General features: G+C 40.3%; 1 protein-coding gene across 1 annotated transcript; it reads right to left on the reverse strand.

Annotated features, from left to right (window-relative positions):
* Positions 1–1134: 1134 nt before the first annotated feature.
* Positions 1135–11334, reverse strand: kcnk13b (potassium channel, subfamily K, member 13b). The gene is made up of 3 exons (XM_038726119.1): positions 10709–11334; positions 5786–6573; positions 1135–1799 (listed from the first exon to the last, which is right to left on the reverse strand). The coding sequence occupies exons 1-3, from the start codon at positions 11043–11045 to the stop codon at positions 1644–1646; spliced, it is 1281 nt and encodes a 426-aa protein (XP_038582047.1). The 5' UTR covers positions 11046–11334; the 3' UTR covers positions 1135–1643.
* Positions 11335–13750: the final 2416 nt, after the last annotated feature.

The raw sequence follows: 13750 nt of genomic DNA on the forward strand, positions 1-13750 counted from the left end.
CAGATAAACACTGTCTTACACTTTTGCTTGTTTTGTTTTTTTTTGGATTTGTAAAGGCTACAAGAAGACAGTGTCCTCTAAACACACTGCAGTTTTCTTGTAATTACAGCCCCATGCACTCAGCTTCAACTTGTTTGCAGCATGACGGGCCTGCTGTGCCTAGTTATGGTTCCAATCTCGATTGGAATATCACTGTTTGGGGTAGGGGTTTAGCAAATGGTCAATTACATTGTGTTTATTTCTTTTTATACAAATACATTCTTTATTCTGCATGCGTTTTAACAATGCTGTGTGGATCTCACCCTCTTCTGAGTTTGTGCTATGAACTGAAAAGATTTTGCAACAGACAACTCACAAATATATTATTCATACAATCATTGGAAATCATCCTTTTAAAAAATCACAAAGACCCTGTACAAAAATATCATAGCACATTCTTTCTTTGTTGTCATTTTATCAAAGATGTGTCTTTGTCTGCTCTTGTTCTCTGGAAAACAGACACACTTAAGTCAGGTTTATCAAAGCTCAGCTGGTGACGTGGGAAGTGGAGCTTGGAGGATTCTCACCCTGTAATTTTCTCCCTTAATCGAGCATGACATAGATTCCAGTGTCCACAAGGCGTTCTCCCTCTTGGCTGCTTGCAGTTTTCACAAGAGTGAATCCCTCCGCAGGAATGTAATGATACAACTTGTCTTTCTGTCTTTTGTCCTTTTTGTATACTGCACTTTCTGTGATTCCAGACTACAGGGAAAACATGAACCTAACACTGCTGAGCTAAAATCATATAATCATTTATATCAATACCACCCACCTACTGGCCTGGACAGCACCAATGTGTGAAAATAGGGTGCTTGGATAATGTGCAGCAGGCCCCAAAGTAAACAGCAGTCTCAAATTAATATAATAATACTATTTGCTGTAGTAATTGATGAAAGCAGTGCAGAAGATAGAGGCTATTGAATGGCATTTATTATAGCATTGAAACGTTTATCAAAAATGATGTGAACGACTGTCATTGATCGTCCAATTGTTATATTATTCTGCACCGAAGGCAAACATTCAATTATCCGTGATTATGGTTAAGTTTCATCCATGACATCCAGTTTTATGTAATAACTACTGTTAGACACAAACCAAGAGACACCCATTTTTATTAAAGCTATTTTTTTCTCATTAATGTCCTTTACAGTGATAGATACAGTATGGACGTGGGTCATAGTGAGAATTACTATGTACTGCAGATGAGTGGAAGTAGCATGTAGTCCGTCAGGTCTTTAAGGCTTGGATACAAAGGCTCTAAGCAGGCTTTTTTTTATCACCATGGAAACTGAATACCTTACAGGGGGCACATGCCTGCACACTGAGCCCGATCCAGATGTGAGACTCCAGCAAACTGTCATGCATCATTCATGTAGCCATGTTCTTGACAGGATAGTGGGCTGACAGGGTTTGATTGTAGCTGCTGGGGGGGTCAGCTTGCTTGTCGATGGAAAGGATGTATTACGTTGTCATGAATTCAGTGTTGGACACCACCCAAATCTTTTTCAGTTTTTCAGGAAGGCAGTCCTCAGTGTCAGTCTGTCCTTTCTCAACTCGCCCTCTCAGTCTTTTGTATCCTTTGAAAAGGATTCATGCTGTTTCCCCTATCTATCCACACTAGTTTCTGCCAGTCGGTTGTTCATGATGCCAAGGGCGCCAACCCCTCCTGAGAATCCATTCTGACGTGAATTGGAGCTGGATTGGCGCGGGTGCCCTATGGCCATCTCTGAAAGCTGCTTCTGCATAATAGCCAGATTCACCTGCAGGAAGGGAAAGACAAAAAAAAAATGAACAGACAAGGGGTACGTGCAACCTGTGAAGCCTTGTGAAATGAGAACATAATAGAATGTGTTGGCGGCAGCCATGTACATCTGATTTCACAGGTGTGATATAAGGCTACCAGATGGTGTTCTTTCCTCTCTTTTGGTGTTTGAACAAAGACAACAAATACTGAATAAGTGTGATTGACAGAAACCAGATATTTACTCTTTCACACACCAACCATTCCTTTTCATTTTTTCCTCTACAAAGAAATGTGTAATGCTGTTTTAAATGTGTTGGGTCAATATTCAGTCAAATGGAAAGGAGATGTTTTACACACAATTTTGTGCAGTTTTGGTCAAGCCTGCGGCATGACTCTAGGGATGTTGGTCTGTCGGTCGATCACTTTGATCTGAAATATCTCAACAACTGTTGGATGGATTTCCATAAATTTTATACAGAGATACATAGTCTCCAGTGGGTGAAGCCTACTTACTTTGGTGTCCCCCTGACTTTTACTCTAGCGCCACTTTGAGATTGACATTATACATTTTTAGTGTCTGCAAAAATTGGATGGATTGCCATGAAACATGGTACAGACATTCATGTCCCCTTGCTAAAACATTGTGTGGAAATAAAAGGAGTTAAAATTGAATGGACTACAATGTAATTTAATCCCATAAAGGTCTGACATCACTCAAGCTCCAGTGTTGTTATGTTGAACTATTTTATTTATCTCAATAAATGTACCTGTCCGAGGATGGCCCTGAACCCCTGACCTTTTCATACCGAGTGAAAGCAGTGGTAGAAATGGGGGTGGGGGTACAGGAACGCCATTCCAGGAGGAAAAGTCAGGAGAGAACAGGGTCAAATTTCTAAAATATATTCATTGTTTTTCAGTACACCACAAATCCAGCTCCTGCCTATACCGCCAATGGAAAGGCGTGACATTGCAGGGTCCCTGGAACCAGTCCCCAAAGTAGCATTTCTGTGCCAGCGTGTCATCACTACTGGCTCCAGGTGTGCTGGAAGCTGCAGTGATGTTGATAGATATTTTAAATAACAGATTTTTAACAAAACACTTTTAGTAATGAAGTAATGAATGAGAACCAATAAATGATAAAGAACCCAACTGATAAAAGTAGTAGTATAGATAAAATTCTAATGATACTCATCCCTAAACACAAGTTTAACAATACAATTTGTCAAAAAACACATTTTAATGGGGACACACTTAATTTCCATGGGAAATGAATATTCAAATGACCACCTGTGTGTCCCGAGGACTCCTCCCTTTCTTGTCTCTCATTTCTCCTTTCAAAAGTACAATTTGTACAAAACCAGTTTCTCAGACTTTACAGGTGTCTTTTTAGAGTGAATGCCAGACAGACTAACCCAATATTCAGATGGTAATGCCACCTTGTTTCACTTCATTCCTTCATATATTATTATCCAGTATGGTGCACAAGTTGCTTTTTTGTTGTTGTAAATATAATGTTAAAAGATTATATTTATCAATTAACAAAATACAAAGTTAGTAACCAAAAGAAAAATCTAAATCAAATGAATCTTTGGAGTGACAAACCTTTGCCTTCAAAACTGCATCAATTCATCAAGAACACTTGCACATCAATCCGTTCTCATCTCAGGTGTGAAATCCTGATGCTTTGAGACAGCGTAAAAGGTACCCTTCAGCGTACACACGAAACTTCTCTGCAAGTTATTCAGTAAAATGTAAAAAATGCCTAAACATTTGAAAACATTAGGAAGTATAGCCTACAACATATACTGGTTTTCATTAAAACGGTCATAATTTTAATTAACACCAAGGACAGTGCTGAGGGTGCAATTGGGATTAGAGTTTGTCACGGTCAGCCATGGTTTTCGTTCACTTTGGGTGTCAGGCACCACCATGCACCTGGAACGCTTTGAGGTTGCAAGTCAGATATTTCAACTTTCCAAAGTTCCCAGTTCCGAGCTGTCTGGAACTGTCTTCAGCAACCTCACCTTGTCAGCTGAGTTTGGCTGTTCCTCGCCCGGTTGTATTCCTCCTACACAGCTGTTTCTGTTTCAGTTAATGATTGTGTTTCAACCTACATTTTGATTTGGTGATCAGCAGCACCTGTATAATTGTTAAATCATGCACCTGACGATATGCCAACAAAATGTAACGACAATTTATGCTGTTTTGAATGCCAAATATTGATTCTATTTAGAAATTTCTACTGTTCGGTCACTCTGCATTTTGTTAATTGATTAACATGTCTATTTATGAAAGCCTTCTTTCTTTATAGCATGTCCACACCTGCCTTAATCTTTTCAGTACAGATTTTATGAATTCCTGAATAAATCAATAGGCTGCAATCCAAGGATCTGAAACCAGGCATTCATATTGACAGGGCAATACCAGACAACTTTGCTGTTAATCACTGTAACATGAATTCCTATTCCAGACATCTTGCTATTCGTGTTGGCCTCTGATGTTATTATCCAGAATCAAACTCTGAACAAGGTGTTATTTTATTTCAAAGGGGGAAAACCACATTGTGTTAGATTTTGTAGGTATTATAAATGTGAAATTGTTTTTAATGCGTATGCTGTGAAAAACAACAACCCTGGTGGTGATGGCGCAATGGATAAGTTGCATGCCTTTGGTGGGAGAGACCCAGATTCAACTCCCCTCTGTGACACATCCACCAATGTGTCCCCGAGAAAGACACTTGAACCCTAGTTACTCCAGAGGTGTGTGACCTCTGACATAAATAGCAATTGTAAGTCGCTTTGGATAAAAGCGGTAGCTAAATGTAATGTCAGCAACATGCTAACATTCTGATGTTTAACAGGTATAATGTTCACATGTTAACATTTGCCAATTAGCACTAAACACAAAGTACAACTGATGGGAACATCATTAGTTTTGCAAGTATTGGACAATTTGACATTTTGACCTGGGGTCTCATTTATAAATGCTGCGTACATGCAAAACAGGGCTGAAAAGGTTCATACGCCACTTCCCAAGTAAAGGTTGTGATCTATTAAAAACAAACTTGACAGGAGAATGTGTGGTCCTGTAAGTAAACTCTGAACCATGCGTACGCACATAAAGAGGAGAAATGAGAAATGGCGACTCACATGGCAGAAGGATGAAACGGTTTGAAATGAATAGGACTACTGTTTTATAAAATAAATTGAAATATTACCTCTGAGTATTGTAGGCTTAAAGCCTTTCTGCATAAACAAACACCCATTCGATTGACATTCCCTGAAGTTCGAATCTGACCTGCAGCTTATTTGCTGCATCTCTCTCTCTTTCATTTCCAGTCATCTTTAATAAAGGCATAATCACCCTAAAATAGAATTGATTATTATTAATCTGAAAATTCACATTTTGTTTTGGATCTAGTTTGGAACAATTCTGGGATGAGTAAGCATGGTTTTGACATTCACCAACTCACGCTGTTCATTCCTCTTGCGTGAGAAGAAGGGTAGCAATTATGGAAATGTATGGACAATTGACACCTCTGAGTGGCTACAAGGGCTGTTGGAGGGGTGATAGCAATGGAGTATAGTAGGAGGCCATTGGTATTCAGAGAAATGTTACATATAAAATATATCAGTAAGAAGTATGCATAGGTAGTGATAGCCTATTAAATGTGACATAGATGTTACAGTTCATAAGATAAATTGAGCAGGAAAGATGCAATGGTGCATTCAGTTCAGCTTATGATGAGGGAGATGACTGAGAGCAGGGTGTATAATTAGTTAATGACAGCAATAAACACAACTACAGGGAAACACGATTATTGACTAAATGTTCTTTCTGCTATTGATGTGAGCAGTTTAATCAAATTACTCGTAGAATTATATATATATATGTACAGTATATTTAATCTCTTGCATGTAACAACACGTGTTGACAAAAAACAGGTGGAATATCACACAAGATGTCAGCCACAATAACCTGCTCCAGCACAGAAGCTCTCACCTTGTTGGCTGCTAGAAAGTCCCTCATGGAGATCATCTCCCCCGACATCCTGCGCCCAGTGTCAGTCTCACTTTCATTTATGGCGTCTGTCTCGATGGAGGGGTCTCTGCGGGCACGCAGGTGACCCGGGGCCACTACGTTCCGTCGTGGGTGTCTGTGTGGGTGGCGACCCCTCCTGGGGAAACAGCAGCGGCAGGGGCCCTCCAGCCTCCTCAGCAGCCAGTTGAGGACCTGCTTGATGACGATGGAGATGACGTTGAAGAGGGAGTAGATGCAGCAGACGCCGGTCAGGATGAAGAAGAAATTGCCCAGCCGATATGCGGCCGTGGCGTGGCCCTCGTAGATGACCCGCTGGCTGCTCACCATGTCTCCAAAACCGATAGTGCTGAAGGCCACAAAGCAGAAGTATAGCGAGTCCAGGTAGTCCCAGCCTTCAGCCGCCGAGTACATGAGCGAAGCGCAGCAGGAGACCAAGATGGCTGCCGCCCCTAGAATGAGCATGACACAGTAGACCGAAGGCTTCCAGCCAGCCAGATCCTGTCCTTTTCCTCCTCCACTTGCCCCAGCGCCACCTGCTTGGTTTCCCTTAGAGACTCGCCTGCCATTTTGTGAGAGCGCTGCTTTGTTATGGCGTCGTTCATGACAAGACTTGAGGACGACGGCAATCACGGTGATGACACGCTCCAGGAAAAGGTTGAAGAAGAGGATGGTTGCTGCGCAGCCGAGCAGCCCGTAGAACATCAGGAAGACTTTTCCTCCAATGGTGGCAGGAGTGGTCATCCCAAACCCTGGGATCCACACAAAAACATTATGTAATAAGAAGAAATCTACATAGTAATACTGGTATTATATAAGATGAGAAGAAAGCTAGGACAAGTAGTTGAACTGTAATTCTCTAATTTCTTCACATAGTATGTTTAAGTGTCTCAGAATTCTTTCACGTAAAAGCCTTACCTTCACTTGAAAAGTGCTAGTCTTACTCACTGCCCCCATTTTCATTCACACACACAAACAAATTAAGCCCAGTGCTCTCAGTAAATAAATTGATAGTTGTAAAGAAGATGAGTGCGGCCATTCCCTCCAGCGTGTTGACTTACCTTTGAAATCAAACACATCCTATCTGTCATTAACAAAGATGGCTAATTACTGATCTCATCTTCTTCTAAGTGAAAATTCACATGATGGCCTCATTCCACTGGGTTGCCATTGGTGATGCGCTCTCCCTCTCTCTCTATCTGTCTGTGTCCCTCAACTCACTTTAAAACCTGAGTTTTTTTCAGTCCAAGCACATCGCTGCAATCTGTCCCAAAGTGTCGGTTTATCTAACATTGCACAGTATTCCCTACACTTATTTGGCAACTGAAAGACCCGCTGGAGCCACTTCACATCTCAATTTTATAATTGTCTCATATTTTTAAAGCTTCGAACCCATTTAACTGGTTTTAACCTGAGGGGAACTGAGACGCTGTTTGTGTGTGACTTCTCCTTTGTCTCTTGTGAACTGGCAGATGAACAAAATGGGAGTCAAATTGAGAGGTCTTTCTATCGATTGCACCAAGCTCAGTGATGTCTCTCTTTCATCCCTCATTTAACACCGAAAGCTCAATGACGCATTGCTTGTTTGTCTGTCTGTCTTTCTGTTCTCAATTTTTCAGTTTATTACATTCATAACATTGAAAAGCTGAACACTTACTGTAATTTTTATGGTGATTATACAGTTACATGCACCGTTTTTTGTGGTGTGACAAGCTGATTGTTTACAGGTACAGCAGCTGTAAATTCTTACATCATGAAAGCCTGATTCACTAGAATAACAATGGCAAATGTTACTGTATCTCATGTCATGAAAAAGACGCTCTGCGATGTGACTAATTGCCACTGTGCCAGACGCAGGTTTCTTGTGGAGGATTTGATTGCCTCCACATTCAGATTCTTTCTCGAGGTGCTAATTGGGCAGGAGAATCCTTCCAAACGCACCAATAAAGCCAAATGTGCTGGATTTAATAGATGTGTTTTTCTTTCCTTTTTGTTTCGTAAGCTTGGTTAAATGGGATGTTTATGAGTCAGTTGACCTGTTTAATAATGTATACAGTACATGAAATAAATTAGAGAGAAAACTGTGTCAGAATGACCTTTGTGTCACAATGACAGTCTTGCACAAAAGCTCTGAACATGGTGTTAATGGGGGCGCTGGGGTTGTGTTACTGACTTTTTCCTTGCTCACTAAAGAAAAACATTTAAAGCAATAGTTTGTCCTTTTTGGGAAGTACTCCTTTTCACTTTATTGCTGAGAGTTAGATGAGAAGATCAATACCACTCTCATGGGTTGTTAAATATGAAGCTAACAGTTAGCAGTTGGTTAGCTTAGCTTAGCACCAAGACCAGAAACGGGGAAACAGCTAGCTTACCTCTGTCTGAAGATAACAATATCACCACCAACACCTTTAAAGCTCACTAATTAACACATTTTTATCCTCCTGAAGTCTTGTCTTCACTTTTAGGACTCAACAAAGTTACTGGCCAAAGCAGTCCAGCACCTGACCTCCTGCAAAACCACTTGTTGTTTTTACACTTACATTTTTGTATGGATTAAACAAACTGGAAATAATGTGTTAATTAGGGAGGTTTAGGTGTGCTGGTAGAGTTTGTTACTTTTAGACAAACCCGGTTAGCATTTTTCCCATTTGAAAGCATTTGAAAGTAAAACAATCTATGCACAATGTTAACATATATTCAAATATATAGCCAAACAAAATGTTATCATCACAATCTAAGAATAAAATGTTTTCTGCCTTTCACTGAAGCATCTACCTAAGTAGAACTGTAACTAGAAGGACTTTTATGTGCATATGTTTTGAACATGCATTACAAGATAATCAATAGATACAATGCTCTTTCGTACTCTTCTGTGTATTCATTCAAACACTCACAGTATTCTCCTTGACTATGTAGTAATGATGTGTTTGTGAAGGGCTTTCCCTTAAGCTATATTCGTACTCCAAAAACTGAGATGAGAGTGTTAGATAAAAAAAGAAGATGGAAAGCATAAAGACTGATCGCTTCAAATGATAAGAGTTGACATAAATGAAATATAAAAAATCTCTGTGACTGTACTACTTCAGACAACTGGATTCGGAGTATCAAGCGGGATATCACAGCACACAGTCTCTTTGCAGGAGGTTACAGCAATGATGACATGAAATGATTTTATGATGACGTCATTTTTAAGATTAGAGATAGCATGCAGTCTCCTTACTTATAGCTCAGCGGGTACATTACTTACACTGTTACAATCTACAACTGGACCTTGCACTCATACAGTTAATTTTACTTTATTTCTTTAATTTAAATTTTACTTTAACAGGGGATACAGACAGGGACCTGCATCTCTTTTTAGGCTGTGCCCTGTATAACCATGTTCACATGTACAGCAGACAAACAAACAAGCAAATATGTAAAAATTCATTAAAACCGCCTGTGCCCTGTGTAAACATATTAATAAGGACAGTGGTCAAGCAAACAAACAAGTGAATATACAAAAAATCAGTGAAACATACAAAAACCAATTCAAGTGATTGAGGAACCATATGTCAAAGCATTTTGAAGCTGTCTGCGTTCCTTATTTCATGTCGCACAGAACAATGATGCTTCTTCTCTCTACCTGAATGCTACTTGATGAAATATGTGGTGAAGACTTTACTACTCTGCCAGAGGTACCAGGGAAAGTGCAGAAGGAAAGCTATTTCTATGAAATGGGCATCTAGAAAATTGTCAGTGGCTTCAGGAATCATGGGAAAATGAGGGGATCAATCTTGCGATCGGATCAGCTTTCTTTTAAGGCCACCATCAATCAGGAAAACCGGTCTAAAAACACAGGAAATGAAGTTGAATGAAGGGAGTATCTCATGAGAAAATGTGCCCTTCACTTGGTCCTTCATCACCATAACTCATTTAAATGGTGATGGCCTATGCCAGTCATCTAATCGGGGGGCGTGTCAAACTGTCAGTCATCATGAATCAACTCACTCCAATCAAAGATGTTGAAATGGCAATACCCCTCAGGTACTGAGAAGAAAAAACAAAATTAGAACAGAATGGCAACACAAGATCAATAATGTTTGTCACTGTGTAACAGTGCTTTTGGTTAGAGGGATGGCTCTGTTTTTCTACTCTCCTACTGTCTGCCATAGAGACCCTGATACCTCTGGCATCTTAGACAGTCAGCCTGTCAAACTATCAATCAAACATTGATAACTGGTTGTAAGGGACAAATCTTGCACTGATGCAGGCATTGAAGTTACCTTTTTTTTCTCAGTCTAGTTTTGTTGATGATCTATGAATCAAATCGCAAGTACTAAGTCACGATTAAGAAATGCTGCACGGCTTATGTTACTTTTAAAATTGCATGAAGTGGATCTCTTAACGGTAAACGGATACAACAAAAGAGCATGTCCTACTTGAATACAGACATCATCTTGTAACTGAATTTTGACTTGACAAGCACAGGTGAAAATAAGAACATTAATTATGGCTTCATTTCATTCTAGTAGTGTGGCTCACTGCATGGCTTACCAGTACAACTAAATGAACCAGAGTCATCATTAATGCTGCCCCTTTGAACATTTTCATGTTTAAAAAGTATTTTGCATACACTATTGTGCAGGTGACTAGGTGCCATCTACAATCTGTGTTTAGTTTGATTAGACTTAACCCTTTCAAAACAAAATACAGTGAGGACATTAAAATAATATTGTCATTTTGGCTCATGAAAAGGGAGTAATGGCCTTGATATAGGAAGAGTGTCTGCAAAGGAAGGAAAACTATGCAAGACACCAATGGTGATAAAGCATTTACACACAAGTTAATGACTGATGATGACAAAGAGAGGTTTAATGGTTTTAAATGCCCGTTTCTCCATCTCACCAATGGTTGATACCACAGTTCCCACGAAGTAAAAAGCGCCGGGGAAGTCCCATCGAGGTCTGATAGTGTCCACACGGATACCCGCTACGTTCGCCTCCTCGTAGTTCCTGAGGAAGTTATTCAGGTCTTTCTTACTCAGATTGTACTTCTGGCTGAAATGCTCGAACCTCTGCACCCAGCGCTCCTTCGCCTCTCGCTCCTTTGGCTGCTCCAGCGCTGAGAAGACAGCGGCCCCACAGAGGAGATAGAGGATGATGAACAATGCCAGCAGCAGGAACCTCGCGTTATCCTCGTTTATTGGACCGGAGCCGCAGCAGCAACCGCTCCTACATGCCATTATGTTGCTGTTGTCACCGTGGTGCAGTTGCAGTGTGAGACCTGTGGCATGGTGGTCTCAAATAAAATGCACAGTCCTCGGAAGACAAGTTGAACTGATGTTTTACGACAAAAAAGTCAGGCAGATTATAATTAATCGAGTTGCCCATCGCTGTGTATTTGGCATTTTGCTCGTGAGCTTCTATGAGCTATCCAAGTCTAAACCGTTCAGCCAAACAAGAATTCTAAAGACTCCTCAGTTCATCTTCACCGGCTGCACTCTTGGACCTGCACTGCAAAGATGCTGAGAGAGGAGCAGAGAGCAACCTGTGGATGCAGAGAGTCGTGCTGTTGCGCTTTCCGGTCCTGCCTCTCCAAAGAAGTCCCCACCCCTGAGCGCGCGTTTTACGCACCGCCGATAGACGACCAACATACGTTGAACTCGCAGCCTCTTTTTCATTCTTTACTATATGCGAAGTCTATTTAGTCAGATCTGCTAAATTACATGGTCAATTCCTAATTTTAGGATGTAAAAGGCACCACGAGAGCCGAATCTGATGACGAGTATGGATATGGAACTTCCATGAAAGTGTGCTACCTGATCCCAACCTTGGAGGGTTGATTCTGACAGTGTAGAGCGCGTTTGCATAGTGAGATCAATAACACTTGCCCTTTCCGGGTTCTGACGAGGGATTCATGCTCCAGCCCATGCTTACCCGGGGACGAAGTGAGCAAATGTCAGAACGAGAGGACGGTTCGAAATAAATTATTCAGTATCACAGGGACAACAAAAGAGCTATTTCTGTAAAATTGGGAATTTAACACGATGACGCATCCAATGCCACTGTATGGACAGAGCAGCAGCCTTTCTAGGTCATACTTAACTAAGTCGTCTTAATGTGGTAAACATACAGCATGTGGGCTACAGCAAAAATGAAACATACACGAAGCAATCTGAAAGTGTTCATTGGGCCCATACATGACACATACAACAGCTTAGGTTATTGCAATATTTTCTCTTTGCAGTCTTACAAAGTGAGTAATAGAAAACCTGTGCATTACTGAAAGTCTACTTCTTAAAAATTATGAGCATGTAATAAAGCAGTATTTTGAAGTAAAAGAAATACATTCATACATTGTATATAGTTTAAGACTGCTATAGATTTTAACACATCAAACTTATACAACTGTGTTAATTTGAAACAATAATAGATTACCAAATTAAACATTTTTGCAAATCCCCTCCCACAAGATGATGGCAAATGGTGAATATTATCATTGGCAACATTAAAATACAATATTAATAGCTAAGTAATTAGCTAAGTTGATTATGATTGTCTTTATACCTTATTAATGTTAAAAACACATTGGTTCATGATTCTACACTTCCTAAGACTTCCTAACAAACAGCAAAGTAGCCTATATATATTTCACTGGCAATTATTTGGAGATTAGTAGCCTACTGTTTCTCCCCTCATAGCAACTCCTAGGGGTCTGGCTGGCTGTTAAAAGTGATCATGTGTGCAGGACACTGAGACGAAATGGGAACAGTGTTGTTTTTACACACTTCCATCCATCATCAACCGCTTAGCCTGTGTACAGGGTCGCGGGGGGCTGGAGTCTATCCCAGCTGACATTGGGCAAAAGGCGGGGTACTGTTGAAGAAATATTGTGACTCAGGTTCAGGGGTGAGGAAGTGGTTTCGGAGACTGATGAAGACTTAACATATCAAGACTGAGACTCGTCTGAGGAGATACAGTGTCAGCATCCAACTCCTCCCTTGATAAGGGAGCTGATGAACACGCAGACTGATTCACATTTTATTTAGCCAAATTTTCATAGTTACATAATGTGATGCAGGTGAAAAAAGGTGGTCCTTGTTTGTCTTATATGGGAGCTAAAGGACATGTCCAAATCAATAACTCAAACATTCTTTACAGTGGTGTTGGATGCCATCCAGAGTAATTATACCTTTAGATAATGCGTCTCGGAGGTGCTTGGGGTCAAGTACAATAACTTTGTTTTGTCTGAGTTTAACATCAGAAAATTACAGTTCATCCAGGTTTTTAAGTCCTTAAGGCCTGCTTAAGTTTAGCTGATTTATTGGTTTCATCTGGGTTGATCAATGGATAAAATTGGGCATCATTTATGAATAACAATGACAGTTTATTTCTCCATATAATGCTAAACGACACTATACATCACCGCACTGTACTGAACTGTCAACATAGAATTCAACTCCAGATTCAGTATTCCTCAATAATGACCATAATATTGCCTATTTATCTCTATTTATTGAGCTGATGTCCCATTCAAACACTATTAGCTTTTGCCTGATGTTCTCAAAAAATGAAAAAAAGTGAAGGTGTGTAGCTTTTTTAAATCAAACTGTCTCTCTTAGATATCTAATTGTTGAGGTTTTAAAAGCAGTGAAAAATGTCCAGTATATCCTTTGAAATGTGAATTGTGTCACACTGGAATGTACAAACAGGCCACACTGAAGCTGTTTCTTTCCTACAGCACCAAAGCAAGACCTGCGTTATTTTGTTCATTTTCACCATGGGGACTGGGATACTGAATATGGTCTGTTACCTCTAAAGATTTGTGTTTCATGTTGCTGACTGTGGAAGCTGTAAGCTGTACTGCACCTCTTTACATAGGTTCCTTTGAATGAAAACATCGCCTGATTCTGAGGACAGCCAAACTGACTGGTTCCCTCCTATCGCT

Source organism: Micropterus salmoides, unplaced genomic scaffold (assembly GCF_014851395.1).
Source record: "Micropterus salmoides isolate LMB-PRFRI ecotype aquatic unplaced genomic scaffold, ASM1485139v1 Ms_hic_scaffold_18, whole genome shotgun sequence".
NCBI classification, from domain to species: Eukaryota; Metazoa; Chordata; class Actinopteri; order Centrarchiformes; family Centrarchidae; genus Micropterus; species Micropterus salmoides.

What these genes read in the sequence shown, in the direction of transcription:
- kcnk13b (XM_038726119.1), bottom strand. Translation starts at nt 11,045, where the DNA reads ATGGCATGTAGGAGCGGTTGCTGCTGCGGCTCCGGTCCAATAAACGAG. An exon ending in AACTGTGGTATCAACCATTG is followed by an intron (nt 6,574 to 10,708) that starts GTGAGATGGAGA and finishes TGTGGATCCCAG; the next exon opens with GGTTTGGGATGACCACTCCT. An exon ending in ACTTTCTAGCAGCCAACAAG is followed by an intron (nt 1,800 to 5,785) that starts GTGAGAGCTTCT and finishes CCCTTCCTGCAG; the next exon opens with GTGAATCTGGCTATTATGCA.